The 19,011-nt window shown below is 46.0% G+C and overlaps 1 protein-coding gene across 1 annotated transcript in view; it reads right to left on the bottom strand.

Annotated features, from left to right (window-relative positions):
* Positions 1–19,011, bottom strand: part of GRIN2A (glutamate ionotropic receptor NMDA type subunit 2A) — a 349,136-nt gene that overhangs the window by 136,226 nt on the left and 193,899 nt on the right. Inside the window, exon 4 of the mRNA XM_037020713.2 lies at positions 9,496–10,088. Within this exon, the coding sequence (XP_036876608.2) occupies positions 9,496–10,088 (593 nt within the window). The remainder of the gene's footprint in view (positions 1–9,495; positions 10,089–19,011) is intronic.

The following is a 19,011-nucleotide window of genomic DNA, read 5'->3' on the forward strand; positions in this document are numbered from 1 at the left end:
CCTCTACTCACAGAAAATCATAGACTGGCTCTTCTTTATGTGATTTCTCCAGAATGTCTGGCCAGTCAAGCTGCAAGAACATAGAATGAGTGAGACCCATGTTGCCCACAGATCTAGTTGTACTGACCCAGGTGTAAAGATGCCTGGAGGTGGGATATCAAAACGTCCTGTCATCACTTACTCTAATATTCATCAGTCTGAAGGCTCATCAAGTCCCTGTTTTGGTGATCATTATAAATAATGATGATAATGATGCAATAAATGAATGCAAGACATCTTACAATAAAATGCTTAAAGATGCCATGGAGGTAATACGAGTAAGTGGTAGAGGTAGGGATTGAGATAAATGGGGGCAGGCCCTTCCTTCCTGATCTAAAGGTCACTTCCCATGTCCAGTTGATCATCTTCAGGCAGGAGGAAGGTTTTGGTACAAGATGGCAGCACAGGAGGCTCCTGAGCTCCCACTGAATCTACAGTTACACACGGGACAATCCTCTCTGAAAGATATCCAGAAACTGGCTGACTGACTCCTACACATCCAATGGACAAGAAAATGCCCACATCGAAATGGGTCGGAAAGGCCATGACACTCTCTCCATAAACCCCACCCCAGGCATTATAATCCTAATACAAGAGCTACACAGTGACTATAAAATGAAGCCAGGATTCAAATCCTGGGAGGGAACTCACAACCCCTGGCTTCTCCCAGAGGAGTGAAGCGTTTGGACTCAACATCTAGAGTCCCAGCTTTTAAGACTTCCAGATGGAAATGTGGGATTATCATCAACTCTTCATATCTTTCTAGATCAGCTAAAAATGTAAATTTTTGTGAAATCTTACAATTTTTAGATGTGGGGACTTATTCGAAACTTTTGAAAACAGTGAAAATGTTCTGTGAGTCAAAAATAAATATCACAACTTCAGGTCAATTTGCAACCTCTGAAACTAGTATAATGGGGTTGAGATCCAAACAAAATTGAATTTGAATCCTGGCTTCATTTTCTATCCACTGCGTAGCTCTTGTATTAGGATTTATAATGGACTGGCCGGTGATCTACCCAGCACCCAATTCGCTCTTCCTCAATGTTAACAGAACTCACCTCTGTTGACACTTCATGCCTCCCTGATGAAGCCAAGAACTTTGGAGGAAACATACTCCATCCCCAGTTCTAAGAGTAGGTCTGATTTGGTTTAACCTAATCCTGTTTGCCTTCTCAGTTAACTGGGTCAGGAGTCCAGAATTAAGTCAAGCAGTACATGGCATTTTCAAAACGGCTGTTCTTGGCCCAGAGGTGGGCATGTGACCTAATTTGGTCACAAACAAAAAAGTCATCCTAGGTGTTGTTTAAAGAAAACTTAAAGTCATGAAGGAAGCAGTTGGAGAACAAAGACTATATTCCCAAAAGAGCAGAGATTATAGAGAAAAGAACCAGAGGCTTGATCACACTGCCCCTGAAGTTCACCCTGCCTCAGGAATTCCAATCAAATAATTCAATCACATAACTGAATTTAGTTGACTGTTAACTGCAGCAAAAACATCCTAACTCACACCTAATGATTAACGATAATATATTTGAGCTGACTGGCACTTAATACACGGTAGCTTGTATCATGAGGGTACTTTAACATTTCTATTATGTTGCATTTTAAAATACATATACTCCCATAATATAAATTATGAAACTTGAAGTTTCCTCCCTCCCACACCTTATGATATATTAATTACATCAAATTGTTAAAGCTTCCTTTTATTAATAGTGATGGAAATGAGAAAAGGAAATGAGTCTATGTCTCAGGAGAGCTGTTCTCCATCATGCAGGACACTGAGCAGTATGTGTTGATTTCTATGTTTGGACAGGACTTAACCAAAGGCAGCAAATCCTCAGGAACTGGCTATGGGGATTTGGATGAGAGTACACCAGACACCAGCAGATGAGCCAGTTCATTTGCCAAACTCTGGGGCCTGTGTAAAAATGTGACTGGCCTCCCATGACCAGGCAGAGTCTGGCTTGCATCACCAAGCTAACAGGGGCTCCTCCATCCCTGGGCTCAAGACCGGCCCTCGGGGTACCAGGCCCCTGCACAGGAGCTCAGTCACACCTAGAGGCTGGCAGCATGCACATTTGGCCAGGAGAAGGGGACAAAGGCAAAGAACAGGTACGAGAGGCCCATTCTGGCTGCCTAGCTCCCACCTGGAAGCTTCTATCTTACACACGAGGAGATGCGTACACAAACACTCCTCCAGGAAAGCGAACCAAGGACAGCTTGTAAATAAACTGGCCCTGAGCACTTGCCCTTCCCACTGCGCCATGGGCTCCTCCCTCATGGTGGGAAGGATTTTTAGCTTTGGTGTTTTGTATGACATCAGATGTTTCCCAGATCATATAAAAAATGAAATGAAAGCAGATACGGTTTGTTTCCCCCAACCCTTCCTAAAGTATCACCTCCTCATCTCTCCAAATGCAAAGCTTGGCTCACCGTCTATGTTACGGCCCCAGTCTCGTACCGTACTGGTTTCCTTGGCCTGAAAGAATTCACTGCTCTGATGATTTGCCTAGCAGCTCATCACATGATAAATTTTAATTTTTCTTTGCAATGATTAAAACCGCTGGTATGAACTACCCAAACAGATTACCAACGGCTGTAGATTATAGATCTTTGGAAGATGCTAGTACCTACTGTGATGTCTAGCATTTAGAGACATTGTACAGACACCCACACCCACCAGGCTCCATAACAAAATCAAAATTGGGAATATCAAGGGGTTGGGAAATCAAGTCTCCCCAGGAGAAAAGGCAGCAGAAATTCACAGCCCAGTTCTTTCTCCTCAGTTTTTCCTTTTCCTCAAGGATTATTTACCAGCTAATATTGAAGTTCCTTCTGGTTTGAACCCAGTCTCCTGATTCCTCATTCTCCCCTAGGTGATCTCACCCACTCAGAGGCTTTAACCACCATCAATAAGCTCAAACCTGTGTCCTATATTTTCAGTCTGAGCTCAGACTCTTCCCCAATTGCGTACTTGAGATTTCCACTTAATGTCTCAAAAGGTTTGAAACTAGATGCTGTTTGTGACTCACTCCCCTAATTTGTTTCTTGTCCAGTTTTGTAAAAGGCATCACCATCTACTCAGCTGTACAAGTAATTATTACATCTCTTTTATCACTTCATATTCATCCATCAGGTCTTATTAGTTTTACCTTCAAAACATGCATTAAACCCACCCACTCCTCCCTGGATGCACAGCCATTACTCTGACGCAAGTCGCTATCTTCTCTCTCCTAGCCTACGCCACGGTGCCCTAACTCTCCCCGTGCTTGCACATTAAGAATCCCCCGCCCCCAGGAAACTGTCAGCAGGCACCAGACTAATAAAGATGGTGCTTTTCTTTATCTTTTCACAGAAGAGAACTGCAGCAAACTATCAGTATCTGTCACCAAATTAACATCTTTCAAGATAAAAACTGCCTTAGTATTAGAGGAAATAGATTGACCCGCCTTTTTGTTAGGTGTGCTAACCCAAAGACTTGCATCTGAACTAAGGTAAACTTGAACAATATTTATGCTTCATGCGTGACCCCAAAACAACCCAGACCACCTTTCCCTCAAGGTAATAGCATGGCCAATTTCTGGTCCTTTCAAGTTGCCAGCATTGGGTTGCTACCATTTGTCAAGCTATTCATTGGATGCCAATTGGAAATGATTGACTTGCAATGCAGGGTTGGCATACGGTACTCTCGACCTCCAGCCAAAAAAGAGAGGTCTGTGTTCCAGGAGAGATGCCACAAACAGAGATGATGCTGAAAAGAGGCTGAACACCCAGGGAACACTGCCCCCCTCCCGTGGGTCCATCAGGATACAGAAAGATCAGGTTAGCTGTACATCTGGCCCAGAGAAGGAGGAGAATTAGCATGTGTAGGGTGCCAACTATATCCTAGATGCTTGCCTAGATTTATTGCGTGCATTTAAGTGTCACCATAACCCTCTGGTTGGAATTATCTCTGTTCAGAATCAAAGAAATGAAGGCTCAAAGCAGTTAAGTAAATTGCCCAGGATAACCCAGATAATGAGAGGGTTCACACAAAGCCCTGTGCAACGCCATGTTCCACAAAGTCACACAGCCTCGGGGAATGTGCTTTGGGCTCTCCATCTGGCACATGCTGCTGGATTCTCTCACATCTCATTTCTACACATTTCTTACTGATACACTTTGAGACTCGGCCTTTTACCTCCATTGTTGAGTCCAGAGCACCAATCAGATTTACAGCATAGGCCCACAGGATGACCTGGTCCCCTGGGTACCGCGTGTCATTGCCAGAAATGTTTGTCGAGCATATGACGATCCCATGGATAGATATTCGTAAACACTGATCACATTCACCCAGGGAAGTTTTAACTCCAGTCAGGCTCAGAGGTTGAACTGAGCAGCATCTTTTATTGGCATTAAAATGGAAACCAACACTGATAATTCTGATGATCAAAGAAAAATAATGCCAGCCAGGCTTAGTGCAGTCTCTTAATGGGCCATGAAATCAGAAACTTTTCCTGTGGATATTTTAGAAATGAAGATTGAAGAAAGTATCAGTATAAGTAGAATATGAATTAAACTCGCTCTCACTTATACATCTTCCTTCCGCTGCCCTCCTGTCAGAGTAGTAATTAATCATTTACAATGTTGTCACTTCTTTGAGCAGAAGCCTGACTTCATAAATCAAGGAGTTAATGTAAAACACGTAAGTGGTCAAGCCAGGTCTCATCGGTTAAGGCCAAATAACTTCCCATCAATAGTAATTCATAACTCTCCTGAGAGAAGGTGTTCTTTTCCCACTCGTCTGAGTTATAGATCTACGTGAGCATTTCTATTTGTCTCTGAACAGTAATTTCTCCCCACTATGCTCCCTTAGCTACATGGGAGCCCCAGGACTTACAGTCATAATTCAGTCCTTAAAGAACAAAATTGAAATATGCCCCCATTTCTCACTTCCCTCCCTGGGTACCACTTGTTTATAATAAGTATAAATTAAATAATAAGAATCAGCATCAACATGAGAAACAGCAGTGGCCAGACAGTTATTTGTGAAATGTCTATTACATGCCACAAACAATGATCACTGATTTAATTCTGCTCAAATAAGATGACTGTAACACACACACACTCACACACTCACACACACACACACAGACACACACACACACACACACACACACATTCCTCCCACTGGCCATGTTCTTCCCACAGGAACCCTTTGGCAAAAGGACTGAGGCCTTAAATACATCTACCTCCCTCCTATGACCTGCTTCTCAGCAAGTGTATAAACTCTGTCCCCTCCAATGTGGCAGAGGTCACCATGAGCACACACACATGCACCACTCGCAGCACAAATGTAGTGTTCTGTATCCCACAAAACCGTAGGCCTAAACTGGGATGTTAACTGCATCTGGGTCTATGTGTCTGAACCAAGAGATAATGTGGGCATGAACGGCTAGGGCTTTAGCACCAGAGAAAAGGATAAAAACTGCCAAGAACCAGTTTGGAAATTATGAACAGGGTACGGGTCAGCCCAGATCACACTCTCCTTGTCCTTCGCTGTGACGCTTCACCATAAGGACATTCCCTTCCTCCTGTGCCTCCAACCTGGCGGGATAAGCCTCTCCTACGGGATACACTGCTGACCACCAGCCTTGAAGAAGTCAAGAGCCAAATGGCGATACTGCCTTGCCCAATATTCCCGTGGTGGCTTTCTGTCTCTCACCCGCGGGTCACTGGTGCCTACCAGAGAGAAGGCGCTAACTACATTTTTGTGCAAAGAATGGGTGGTAACGTTGCGGGCTACGGCATGCAGACACATCCATTTCACTCACAGTTTTTTTTACCTACAGGTTTGATCAGTAATAGTAACCTAACCATTTACAGACTGCTTGCATATGCCAGGCTCCAGGCTAAGAGGCAAATATTTTTCTTATTCCCGGGCTACATCGGAGGAGGCAGATTCGAAGGAATTAAGGCACCTGATCAAAGCCTTAGATCTGGAAGGGTTCAGTTCAGAGATTCAAACCCAGGCGGCCTGGCTCCAGGGCCCGCCCTCTGAATGAGGATGCCACGTTGCCTCCCAGGGGGCCCCAGCCACCAGAGGCCTGGACAGATTCTAGGGACAGAACTGGACAGAACAGCCTAGGTTCCAGGCCAGCAGCACAGGGAATGGTTTACCTTCACAGCTGTGGAGTTCCTGGTGATAGGCTCTTGCCTGGTGAAGGAACAGATGTTCAATAACTTTGCAGCATCAAGGAGGAGGTTACATAATAGGGCTGAGCTATTTTTGAACTTTGGAAAATGCTGACTGCTCTTTTCAAAGTGCCTTCTGTAAAATCAGGAATATTAAACATAAGGAACATTTTCCCCTTTCCCCCACTTTTTATTTTTCTGAAGTCCCAGGGACAGAAACAGGTCCATGGTTAAGATCATTAACACGTCATCCTCAGCAAGTAGTCCTCTGTACCAGGTCCAGCATTATCAGCCATGAGTCACTGTCACATCTTAACCACACAAGCTCTGGGCCTAAGATGACAAGTAATGTCCATGAGGACCACCAATGGTCATGTCTAGCTGGCTCCAGGTGTCATGCTAAGCCAGTCAAAGCTGGAACCCAAAGCCCCTTGGTAGCGCATCATGAAACCATCAGGTGTAACTTCATTGAACCCCTTCTGAAGCTATTTGCATCCTCCCTAGTACATAGTGGGAGCAATGAGAGCTATATGTTCACTGGATGGTTTGCAAACTAAGACTTTTTAATCCAGTTGAAAAAGATAACTTTTTAAAGCTTGAGGTGACAGCCCCTAACTTAGCTTCCTCTGAACAAGCTGATATGTCCAACTCAGACAGCAGATACATCCGTTCTCTGCCTTCAGCTATCCAGACTGAAGATCCCCTACTATTAACAACCTAGATGTCCATCCATGGGGGATGAGTAAATAAAAGATGGAACACTTATACAATGGAATACAAAACAGCAGCTGTGCATATGCTAGAATTATATGTGTCCTCATAGAGTGATCTTGAACCACAGGTTGACGTAAAGGAAATTCTAATACATTAGGTGCCATTTACATGCATGAAGAAGAACTGGGCTTTGGTTCTAAGGCTGCACTTACACTGAAAGTACAAAACATGCTCATGGATTTGGATATATGCCAAATTCACTGTCCTTGCTCTTCCCTCCCGTGGAGAGAGAGGGACGAAAGTGGGACTGGGGAGAGGAATCATCAGGACTTGTACATTATGAGTAACGTTTCATTTCTTTTAAACTTTTGAAACAAATGTGACATGTTAACTTTTGTTCTCTGTGGGGAGTGTTGGGGGTGTATTTTATCAGACTCTATATATTATTCTTTTTTTTCCCCAATATTAAAAAAAAGAGCCCTTGGTACCTCAGTTTGTCTTTAGATGAATTTCCACCATTTTCATCAGATTTCACATTCTCTTAAAAGTTACATGCTAATTCATGTACATATCCCAGAGGCTGGCAAGGGGTCCGTGGGATGGAAGAGGGTGATGGATGAAGGGTAGAGAGACCTTTAATCCTTTCCTTAAAAATTGCCCATGCTGGGCTTTCTCCAGCTCTTGATCCTGGCCTTCCCTGGGTGGGTCTAGGAACCACTGAGAGCGGGGAAGTGCCCTGGGCACCCACAGCTTGTGCCATGCTGCAGCCGCTCATCCAGGGTGAGCATTACGAGTGCTCACTCCCTGGATGGAGACATGTTTTATTAAACACCAGGCAGTGGACTGATGGCTGACCACACTTGATGTATCACTTTTCTGGGGCCGAAATACCATCAACAAAATCGCTGCGTTCAAAGCACAACTCTTGGAAATAGCCTGACAGCCTTCACAGTAGTGGCATTTTTGTTTTTAGGCATGGAATTCAGGGTGGTCCCTGGAAGGAGATCTCCAGGGCTTGCCACCTGCCCGTCTCAAAGTCCTTTCTGGTACATATCGTATTTCAATTGCCCTAAAATTGAGTTATGTTTCCTCCAAAATTATACATTTCTGAATATTCCAGTAGCAGAGCGCTACAGTGCTCATTATCTAAGGAATGGGCATGGATTATATCAGCGAATATCAGGCAAAAATCATGCAAAATGGGGATAAAAGCAATAATTTTAAATCTCAAGAGCTGAGCCACAATGAGGGGCTGTAAAGAACAGTGACATTTCTCAGAAACATAAAATTTAATGTAAATGTCCACCAAGATGGGAACAGTTAAATAAATGATACAGCCACATGATGGAATGGAATGCAGCTTAAAAGTGATGTTTGCCACGATTTCCAATGACCTACAAAAATGCTTAGGACATAAGAAGGGAAGAAATTCAGACACAAGCGTGGAGACGCGGAGCACCAGCCTGGGCAGTTTTCCCAAAGTGTCCTATGTTGGTGAGGATGTGGGAAGTTGACCAATTTCGCAAACTGCTGGTGTGACCATACATTGGTATCGCTATTCTGTAGGACAATTTGGCAATAATACTTAATTTTAAAAATGTACATACTTCCTGGTCCCAAAATTCTACTTCTTAGAATCAACCCTAGAGAAATACTTGTACATGTGCATAAAGCAGCATGTAGGGTGATGGTCACTGCAGTTTGGTTTCTAATGGAAAAGAAACTGAAACAACCTAAACTTCTATCATTATGAATGCTGGATATATGAGTCATGGTGCATCCCTACTGAGGAATGCAGGTGTAGGTTACAAAGAATATATACATACACACACACATACAACATATGTGTATCTACACATACATACATATCTACATATGTTCATACATATGCATAAATAGATACATATACACACATACTGGAGATATAGCTGTAGATAGAAGATGGATGGATAGATGGATGGATGGATGGATGGATGGATGGATGGATGGATGGAGGAATAGATGGATGGATGGATGGATGGATGGATGGATGGATGGATGGATGGATGGATGGATGGATGGAGGAATAGATGGATGGATGGATGGATGGATGGATGGATGGATGGATGGATGGATGGATGGATGGATGGATGGATGGGTGGATAGATGGGTGGATGGATGGATGGATGGAGGAATAGATAGATGGATGGATGGATGGATGGATGGATGGATGAAGGAATAGATGGATGGAGGGATGGATGGACAAACAGAAGATAGATGGACAGAAAGATAGACAAGCAGATCTCAAGTATAGGTTTCCAAAGTATACTGTCAAGTGAAGAAAGTAAGTTCCAGAAAACAAAGTATGATGTTACTTAAAAACAAAAGAGATGAGACAAGAGGAAGAGGGGTGAGGAAAGTACAATCAAACCCAGGAAATCCCAGAAGCACACACAGAGATTCTCTATTTTCAGTGCATGTTTTCAGCAATGAGTGTTATCACTCTGAATATGTAAACAAACAAACAAACAACCACCAAACTCTGATCCCACTTTGGAAGCCAGGCAAAGATCCCCCTCTTACTGGTGCAGAGTGTGGAGCGGGGTCTCTGGCTTCTCCGTCTGCCCGTAGCAGCTGGTCTTGGCCTCGGGGATGTAGGAGAATTTCTCCAACATGGAATACGCGGCAGTGGTCAGGATGCCCAGGCCGTCCCTCACTCTCGCCTCCAGGCTATAGTCCCAGTCGTCGTAGGAGACTGAAATGAGCCCTGATGGGAATTCTTTGGGGATGAGCTCCGTGTTCCCGGAAACCAGGCTGGGGACAATCCAGAAGAAGTCATACCCGGTGAGGCCGAGGGAGCGGGCCTCGCTCAGGATGAGGACGGCCTCATCTTTGGAACAGTAGAGCAGGATGACGGAAGAGTGGATCTTCTTCAGCTGGACTTGAGTCTTTGCATCCTCGAAGGAAGTATCCAGGGTGATCACGTTCTGCATGTCCCAGCCCACAAAGCTGTTGTCCACGGTGGTCCTGATGAAGCTGACGAACTCCCTGTAGCCGGGGAAGATGGTGGTCACCAGGGAGAAGACGTGCCAGTCATAATCTTGCATGATCTTCAGCATGACCGTGGCTTGCTGCTGAATGGACGCTCCAAACTGAAAGAAGGTTGACGTTGGATCCTATCAGTAGGTTAAAAAAAAAAAGCAAAAAAAGAGAATGAAGCTGAAAGCAGTTTACATAGAACCATCTGTCTTTCTAGGCTTAAACAAGCTCCTTCCTAGAAGGGAGGGAAAATAAATCACACACCTAATTCACATGCAAACATTCCTGAGCACTTACTGTAATGCCACGCTCTGGAAAAGACACTGGAAAAAGAGGGATGAGAGAGGCCCCAGACCTTGGAGCCCACAGCCTGGATCAGTGAAGGACACCTGTTATTTTTGCCAGCCCATTACCTACCCTCCTCATTTTCCTCTAGTTCATCCCATCCACCTCTTTGAGTCCATATGGTTCCCACAGAACAAATTCTATCTGGCCCCAAAGCTCAGGACTGGAAAATGAAGCCAACAGAGACAAACCACATCAGGAAATAGAGACAGATTCCTGGTGATATACTTGGAGCACCTGGATCCTGCTGTGACTGAAGCCCTTCCCTCTGGAGCTTTGCAAGCCCGCCAGTTCCCATGCTCGCTCGAGCCAATTTATGTAGGATTTCTGTCACTTGAATTCTAGACTCCTGTGTAATAGAGTATAATAAATGCTAGGTGAACATCTATCTGAATCAACAAACATGTTGAACACTTACCTATGAAGCAACTTACCCATGAATCTGTCTCTACTTTAGGGCTTGGGGAAATGATGATACATAAGGCAGACAGAAGACATGGCTTGGCTTCTATCAGTCTGGTGGGAACTTGAGGAAGAGCAACTTCCATGGACCGGGGAATGAGAGAACCATAAAGGGATGTTGAAGGAGTATCCAGGTGAGGAAAAGGGGAAATGAGCAGACGTTACAGTCAGAGGAGCCCTGGGGATACATCTGGATTAACCCAGGAACTGGACATACATGCATTATGGCTCATGAAGGAGGGGGGATGAGACAATGGTGAAGAGCTTGGCAGGAACCCCATCATGTATGACCTCAGGGGCTGTATTCAGAGGCTAAGACCTGATTCTGGGCACAAGGGGGATCCACTGAAATGTTCTTACACTGGAAAGTGACACGGTGACTGGTGTTGGGTCAAGGGACCTCTAAGAGCTAACATGTCCCCAGGTCATGATCTGATCACGAGAACAAGTTTCCATCTGGGAAGGGCAGGTGGTGCAGATACGTTCATCCCCTTTGCCTGTGGAATCCTCATGACGATCCCACAGGTTGGCATTCTTAGCCAGGGAAAATGAAGCTCCAAATGAACTTAGGTTCTGCTTCCATATCCAGCCCCCTTTCCAACACCCAACCGCAGCTTTCTTGGGATTCCTGAAGATCTGCATATGGCAGATGCTTCAATCACGTTACTGACAGGCATGGTGCAAAAATGACAGCTAAACAGAGCATTTGCCTCTGTGTTACCCCCAAACAGGGTGCAACAAATGCTGAGACACATTTTTTCCTGGGAGCTGAAAGAATTCTCAAAGGGTCCCTCATCCTGCATCCTATGTTTACCATGTGCACTTAACACAATCTCGTAGTACGAATACAGTGGTTCTTTCGTGTGTGTGTGAGTGTGTGTGTGTGTTGGGAGTGGATGATTCCAGCATGTTCTCAGAACAATATACTGTAGCTGTGCATGTCAACTCCTTTAATTCTTTCTGCCTGGTTCTCCCAGGGGGTTTTCACTGAACAGAAGTTTTATCTGAATGGTCCAAAAGCTATAGTTCTTCGAAGTACTCCCTTTTTCTAAAATGCATGGGTTTGGGGGATAATTTGAGTGCAGTGTGGCCTGAAGGCAGAGAGAGAAAACAGGAATAAATGCCTTCTGGGTTCCTTCCAATATCACAGTTCTATGAATTTCACCTAATTAAATCAATTAAAGCGGGTAACAGATTTAAAGACATTGGATAATTATCTTTTTCCCTACAGTAGCTTTTGGAGAAATCCAATATTCTTGGATTGATTAATCACTTTAAATCATGCCTCAACAAGCCTGGGAACTGCTCAAGGGCAGAAATTTTGCTGTCCTCATCTCTCTGTCCCTGGAACCTGGCAGAAGGCTTGGCACATGACACACCAGTAAATGGAGGGTGAGGGAATGCATGAGTGAATGAATGTGTGAATGAAACCTCAGAGGAAAGTCCTTGGATTCAACAGTAGGCAAAAGAGGAGAATTCAGTATCTAAGACTGTATTTTTGGTTGGCATTCTTAGCCAGGGAAAATGAAGCTCCAAATGAACTTAGGTTCTGCTTCCATATCCAGTCCCCTTTCCAACACCCAACCGCAGCTTTCTTGGGATTCCTGAAGATCTGCATATGGCAGATGCTTCAATCACGTTACTGACAGGCATGGTGCAAAAATGACAGCTAAACAGAGCATTTGCCTCTGTGTTACCCCCAAACAGGGTGCAACAAATGCTGAGACACATTTTTTCCTGGGAGCTGAAAGAATTCTCCTTCTTTCAGCTTCCCAATGTCATGTCCAAAAAATAACTTTCAACAACATCAACCTGCTTTCTCCAGAGGAACCACACCTCCATTCAATCCCCAAAACATACTTAGCGTATCCTTTATTGAGAAGGAGAATATTAAAGCCCTATAAGCCTAGACAGCTGTCCACTGAACCTCATCAAACACCAAAAGACGTGCTTGTCAGATAAAGAACTCACCAACAGAAGACACAGAAATGAAGTCTCAAGATGGTTATATTCATCAACCTCATGGATGTCAGGGGCCTCTCGGGATGGGACCGAAAAGTTCCAAACTTCATTACATAAATGAATGTATCAATTCCCATGGAGCAGTCGCCACTGAGGAAGCTGGAAACCAAAGCTACATGGCGACTGCAAAAGGCCAATGGGATCAGCATCTTCTTGTATGGAGCACGCAGGAAATGGAGGAATTTCTCAGAAGGGCTTACGCTGAGGGCACTGCTGGACCCCAGGGAAAAGGATCTCTGAGACAACATACACCTGCTTCCTTGGGGTAATTGGTACTGGTGGGGAGGTGGAGGTCAGCACGCTAGATGTGGGAGTGGGTGATGTGTGGGGTGCCCCAACACCTTGCCGCATGTACTGGGAGCTGGACATCATTGCATTTGTGCACGTGTATCTATAAGCAGCTCTGAGCAGAGCAGAGCTGTAAGCAAATACAGCCTTATGTGGCTCTCCATGCAGACAGGAGGGCCTAACCCGAGCTGAATCTCTCCTGTTACCCTCTTCTGATCATCATTAATATCTTCTCCCTTGGATAGGTAACAGTGTAACTTCTGGGGTCAGAATGCCCAGGTACCAATCGTAATTGTGTGGCCCCCTGGGAAAAATCACTTAACCTTCCCAAGCCTCAGTTTCCATATCTATACAATGGGTATGGCAATGGTAATAATTATACTAGCTAACACGCCGAAGTCCTTACTCTAGGAGAGTCATGTGGTTGAACATCTTCTAGGTAATATCTCATTTAATTCCACCCAACCACCTTCCTAAACTGATACTAGTATTATGCCCATTTTACACGTGAAGAAACAGACGCAGGGGCAGAGTGCCTTTTCCAGGCTCACACAGGTAGGGAATCAGGTTTGCCTGCCTTTGAGATGCCAAGCTTCTCACTCCTGCAATAAACCGTTGCAATGACAGCACTTCCTTAAAGAGTTGTAAGGATTCCATGATCTCCCTGTACAAAAGCAGGCTGTGAGTACTCATGGCCTATCAAGCGCTCAACAACTGTCTGTCACTGTCATTTTCGCCAAGGGTCAGGAATCTTGATGTCTCACATCAGGGGCTTATGCTACCCCACCCCAAAAAAGAGGTAATTCATACTCAGGGACTTCAGCATCTCGACAACTCACCCTGTTCATCTGATTGAAATTGCTAAACACTGCTTTAACCTGAGCACTCCTCTCCTCTACAGTCTTCCATGGCTCCCCTAGACCTGTCCCACTAAGTTTAGACTTCCCAGCCTACCGTGTATACCAGTTAAACTTTAGAGTTGCAACAGAATGGGCTCTCAGGTCTTTCAGACATGAGTTCATGTCCTGACTCTGCACTAACTAGCCATGTGACCATGGGTAACTACCTAAAGTTTCTGCTTCTGTGTTTCTACATCTATAAAAGGGAATCCTGAGCAATGTCCCATGGGGTTGCTGTGGATGGGATGAACACTTAGGAGTGAGAGGCTCAGCTCTTCGTGCCCAACTTCAGCAGCTCCCCTTCGTGTCCTCTGTCCTCTAGACCACAGGGACATAGCAGAGAACTAAGGGATCCTCACCCTGCGTCAGAAACTGGTATCTCCAGCCCTGACATACTATTGCCCCTTCCCCCTCCCCTCCACAAACCAGCCCACTCATTCTGCGCCCAAGGAGGCGTGCGGAGAGAAGGAACTGTCTTTCCTCACAGTGATGAATCACACTTTGGAGAGAAAGCATTACTAATATCCTGCATGGACCTCACGGACGTGCTCTACAGCATTTCCATTTCCACTGGCAACTGAAACTGCCCAAACCATTATGGACCAGAGGTGCTCTATACCCTTCAAAGGGATAGAAGAAGAAGAAAAAAAAGTTGTTATCTGCAAAACATAGTCGCACAGCAAGGCACTGGAGAAGCTCACGTTTAACTTTGGATTTTTCTGGTGGTTTTATGGACTGGCAGGAGGCGATGGGGGAATTTGGCCACAGTCCCAGGGCCTGGCATCTGATATACCAAATGGTCCTTTTTTCAAGGCCCTGAGCATTCTCCCCGCTTCCTACCTGGATAGCAGAGGCTGTCTCTCCTGCCCTTCCCTCCTGCTCCTGCCGTCACCCAGCCTGTGCTTTCCGGATTCTACAGAGCAGTCCCTGACCTCCTCTGGCACCAGCTCCCTCAGCAGTGTGCAGCGGGGGGAGAGGAACAGATTTCAGACACCCACTTTGGTTCTGAAGCAAAAGCCACTCTCTCCCCATGCTCACTGCTCTGCGGAAGGCAGAACAAACTGTTTCAAACACAGAGCGAGGGAGGCAGCGGGAGGTGGGATTCCGGGTGTCTGTTCTCAACCCTGTGTTTCAGTCCCACCGTAATGGAGGTCACATTAGATCACATCTTCTGATCTAATATTCTAGAATGTTCCAGAGCTGGCTGAGTCCTCAGAGTGAGACCCGGCCGCATGGGTATCAAAGCCTATGTTTAATAGAGCCTAATACCGATTTTCATTTCACTTTCTCGTTCACAAAGGCTGTAAAGGACACACCACACCCATTATCTCTAACTACCCAAAAGATGAGGTATTGAAAGTGGTTATAAACCCCACGGATGGCATTTCTCATAAAGACCTGGGGAGAGACGTCAAATGGTTTCCCTAAAATCCATGTGGCCTATGCTGACAACAGCTTGGCTACTGCAGGATGCTACCCAACGTTCCCTTGCACACACCGGCGGCTCCCATTCCTGGCTGCACAAGAAAATCACCCGGGGACTTAGAAAAAAAACACCCATGTTTGTGCCCCCTGCCAGTCCAACTGAAACCGGATTTCTGGGACCTGAGTATATAAACTCCAATGCGGATTTATTTGTTTTTCCCTGTCTCAGCAGCGGGATAAATGTTATTCAAGTTAGTATCTTCAAAGCCTAGCACAGTGTCTGACACACAGTTAAGGGCTCAATAAATACTTGGTGAGAAATAAATGAGTAAGAAGCACATCCCCAGCAAGCAAGAGAGAACTGGTTGCTATTGTCAACCACACATCTGCTTCCAGAGCTTATTGTCCGTCTGCCTGCCATGTGGGTGCCACCAAAATGGTACTGATGCAGGTGGCCCAGCAAAGATCCAGAGGGTCTCTTTGGGCATGTGCTTTCTCCTGCTGGTGGGCCGCCCTGGTGAGCCCTGAGGTACTTTTGGTCACTCTTATTGAGTGATCCACTGAGCTTTTAAACATTTTATTTCAGTCTCCATGGATAGAAGTTTGAGAAGTACAGGTATCAGACTTGGTGAGCCTGCGGATTCAGAGGATGGTGTTCTCCCATACATACGAACTCAGTCCGCCGCACCGGAGGAGCTCCATCCCGTCACCACCCACCCTCCGCCTCCTTCTCCACCACCATCACCACCTTCACCAGCACTGCATCCGTCCGTTCACCTCCTCCTCCCCCTCGTCACAGTCGTCCCCACAGCTAACACTCACCGGGCAGAGCCAACATGCAGCAGGTGGTGAGAAGGCCTATTATCACCCCTGTAATCAGACTTAAAAAGTCAGGCTCAGAGAATGTAATTTGCCCAAACTCACATAGCAAGTACATTGGCAGGGCCAGGATTCAAGAGGCGATCTGAATCCAGAATCTGGAAGCTTAGCTCCTGCAAACACTGGCTCCAGGCACAAGAACAGGAAACAGAAGTGTGCGTGTGCGTGTGTGTGTGTGTGTGTGTGTGTGTCCGTGTGTGTGATGAGTAATCACCACTCTGTCTTTCCAACCAGAAAAGGAGATCACCCCCCAGAAATGGAAAACCAGTGTCAATGATCCCACCTTAATTAGCCATCAATTTATGCAGGAGACTGGGGCTGACAGGAGAAATCATACCAAGGTGCCATTTCCCAGAGGCACATCAGCTCCACTGTCCACAAACACAAAATGCCACTCCAGGAAATGTCCGCTTATTGGACCATTTTACTGTCCCCCTTGTGTTCTGTCCCTCATTGTCTCCAGGAAAGGAGAAACACGCTCCTGCCTCTAACTGCTCTTCAGCCTTAGAGGTATCCGTTGCTTCCCCATCACCCCACAGGCTTACATCTTTTTCCTTTCCTTATTGTACCTGCTCATGTTTAGACCCCCAGCAATTCTCTCCCCAGCTAAACAGGAAGCCCTCTGTATGAAGCCCCTACCCTAGTCTTGCCCCTCGCCCACCCACCTTCCACACTAGTACTGAAACTATCTTTTTGAAGTTCGAACTGGAGCATGGTGTTCCCTGCTTAAATTTTGCCAGCAGCTCCCACAACCTTCCAGATAAAACAGAAACATGCAGGCACCTCACACCACCTAGACTCAAGTGCTCAGGGCCCAGTACCTGGGTACAGTATCTTAGCAACCGAGAGAGGTTGGTCCCCCATAAACGTGACAAACTGCGTTACTGAGGGAGCTAATGAAGCCAAGCAATGTGTACTTGGAAGGAAAAACCAAAGGAAGTCTCCATATTTTCCCCTGCCCATCATTTCCCCAAAACACACCCACGCTGTCACTCCCAGACACAGAATCCCACTCCAAGCAATCCCCACTTGTTGGACTCCTCCATGATTGACATTCTATCCCCCATTTTGCTTCTCTCGGGGGCAGACCCATCAGCATTCTTCTAAAATAACGGGATACCACCTTTCTCTGCTCTCTCTGCCTCTCCCTTCAGATGAGAAGTTCAGTCTTGCTTCCGGGGACTATTGCGTTCCAAGCTCGGGCGGCTCTCCAGGGTGGCTTCACGTTCTGATCCAGCGACCAGGAGAGGAACCCCAGTCTTATCTCAGAGTCTGCGCACTAATCTCTCAGGCTAGACTGGAGGGAATGGGTCTCCCCTAAGATACTTTCTAAGAAGAGATCGACAGTTGTGGGTGGAGCAAAGACGGGGGCCACCTAGAGCTACAGGCCCTTCAGCCTCATCCTGGGCCTCCAGTACAGCAGCTCCTGGCCACATGGGACTATTTAAATTTAATTTGAAAGCATTAAATAAAAGTAAACCCTTGGCTTCTTAGCCACACCAGCCATATTTCAAAGAGCCCAATGGTCTTTAAACTTTAAAACGGATGCTCTCCCACCCCATCAGCCCCACCCCTAAAGTGCCAATTCAGTCGGTCTGGGATGGGGTCCAGGAATTTCTGAAGTCCCAGGGTGACTGTGATGTGCAGTCAGGGTTGAAAACAGAAATATAAGTCTTCAGTACTCAACCCTGTAGCTGTGCAGCCACTCATCTGGGGGACTTTTTTATACCTTTACATTTCTAGGATCCATGCCGCACCCACTGAATCACAATCTCCACTGGGGAACCTTAGAATATGTATTTTCCCCAGAATACGTGGATGGACGGCAAGTCTCGGTAACGCTAGTCCAACTTCCCTATATTCTAGGTGAGGAAACTGCGGATCATGAAGCTGGGATGACTTTCCCCATCAGAAAAATGGGAATGATAACAACAGTCACCATCTTGAAGGGTTGCTGTGCATAATTCGAAAGAGAACATACATAAAACATTTGGTATGCGGGAGGGGTTCCGTCACGCTGAGCGGGTGTTCATCGTGGTGAAGATGTTAGCCTTGAGAGTCGAGCCCCGTGTCTCACCTCCACCATGGACTCCTTGGTACCCCCGCTTCCTATTTATTCCTCCCTTTCTGAATTTCCAGGACCTTTTCTTTACATGCCACCCCTCAGCCCTGCCTTGTGTGTGCGTTTGCTTAGTTGCTGAGAGGCATGCGTCTCGCCTGCCCCAAGGACTAGAACTCTTAAGGGCAGAGCTCCGTGTCCTTCTGAGTCCTCCACACCTGGCATGGCTCTGGAACACTGCTTTGGGAATGAGACTGGGAGTGGCGTTCCGAGTCTACAAGGCCGCCAGGAGCTGGAAAGGGAGACTAGTGCCTCATGGGTTTGAGCAGACCTGCCAGATCTATTGCTCTAGGAAGAAATCTATTGATTGCCTTTCATTCATTCAACAAATCTAACTAACCATGGCAATGTGCCAGGCACTGTTCTGGGGCAGTGAAACTAAGGAAAGAGGCTACCAAGGTGAAGGGCCCTGCTTTTAGGAAGCTTACATTTTTATGGGAAGAGATAGACAAGGAAGAAGGAAATCAACACATAGAATAATTTCAGGGAAATCAGATGATGTAAAAGTTCACTGCTTTCGGACATCTGGTCTGCTTCTCTGGAGCTGATCAAAAGGATAAGAAGGAGGAGGCGGCCAGGCAAAGCTGAGGGATGGGGTGGGGGCAAGGAGACCATCCAAGT

This window comes from Manis javanica, chromosome 10 (genome assembly GCF_040802235.1).
Source record: "Manis javanica isolate MJ-LG chromosome 10, MJ_LKY, whole genome shotgun sequence".
NCBI lineage: Eukaryota > Metazoa > Chordata > Mammalia > Pholidota > Manidae > Manis > Manis javanica.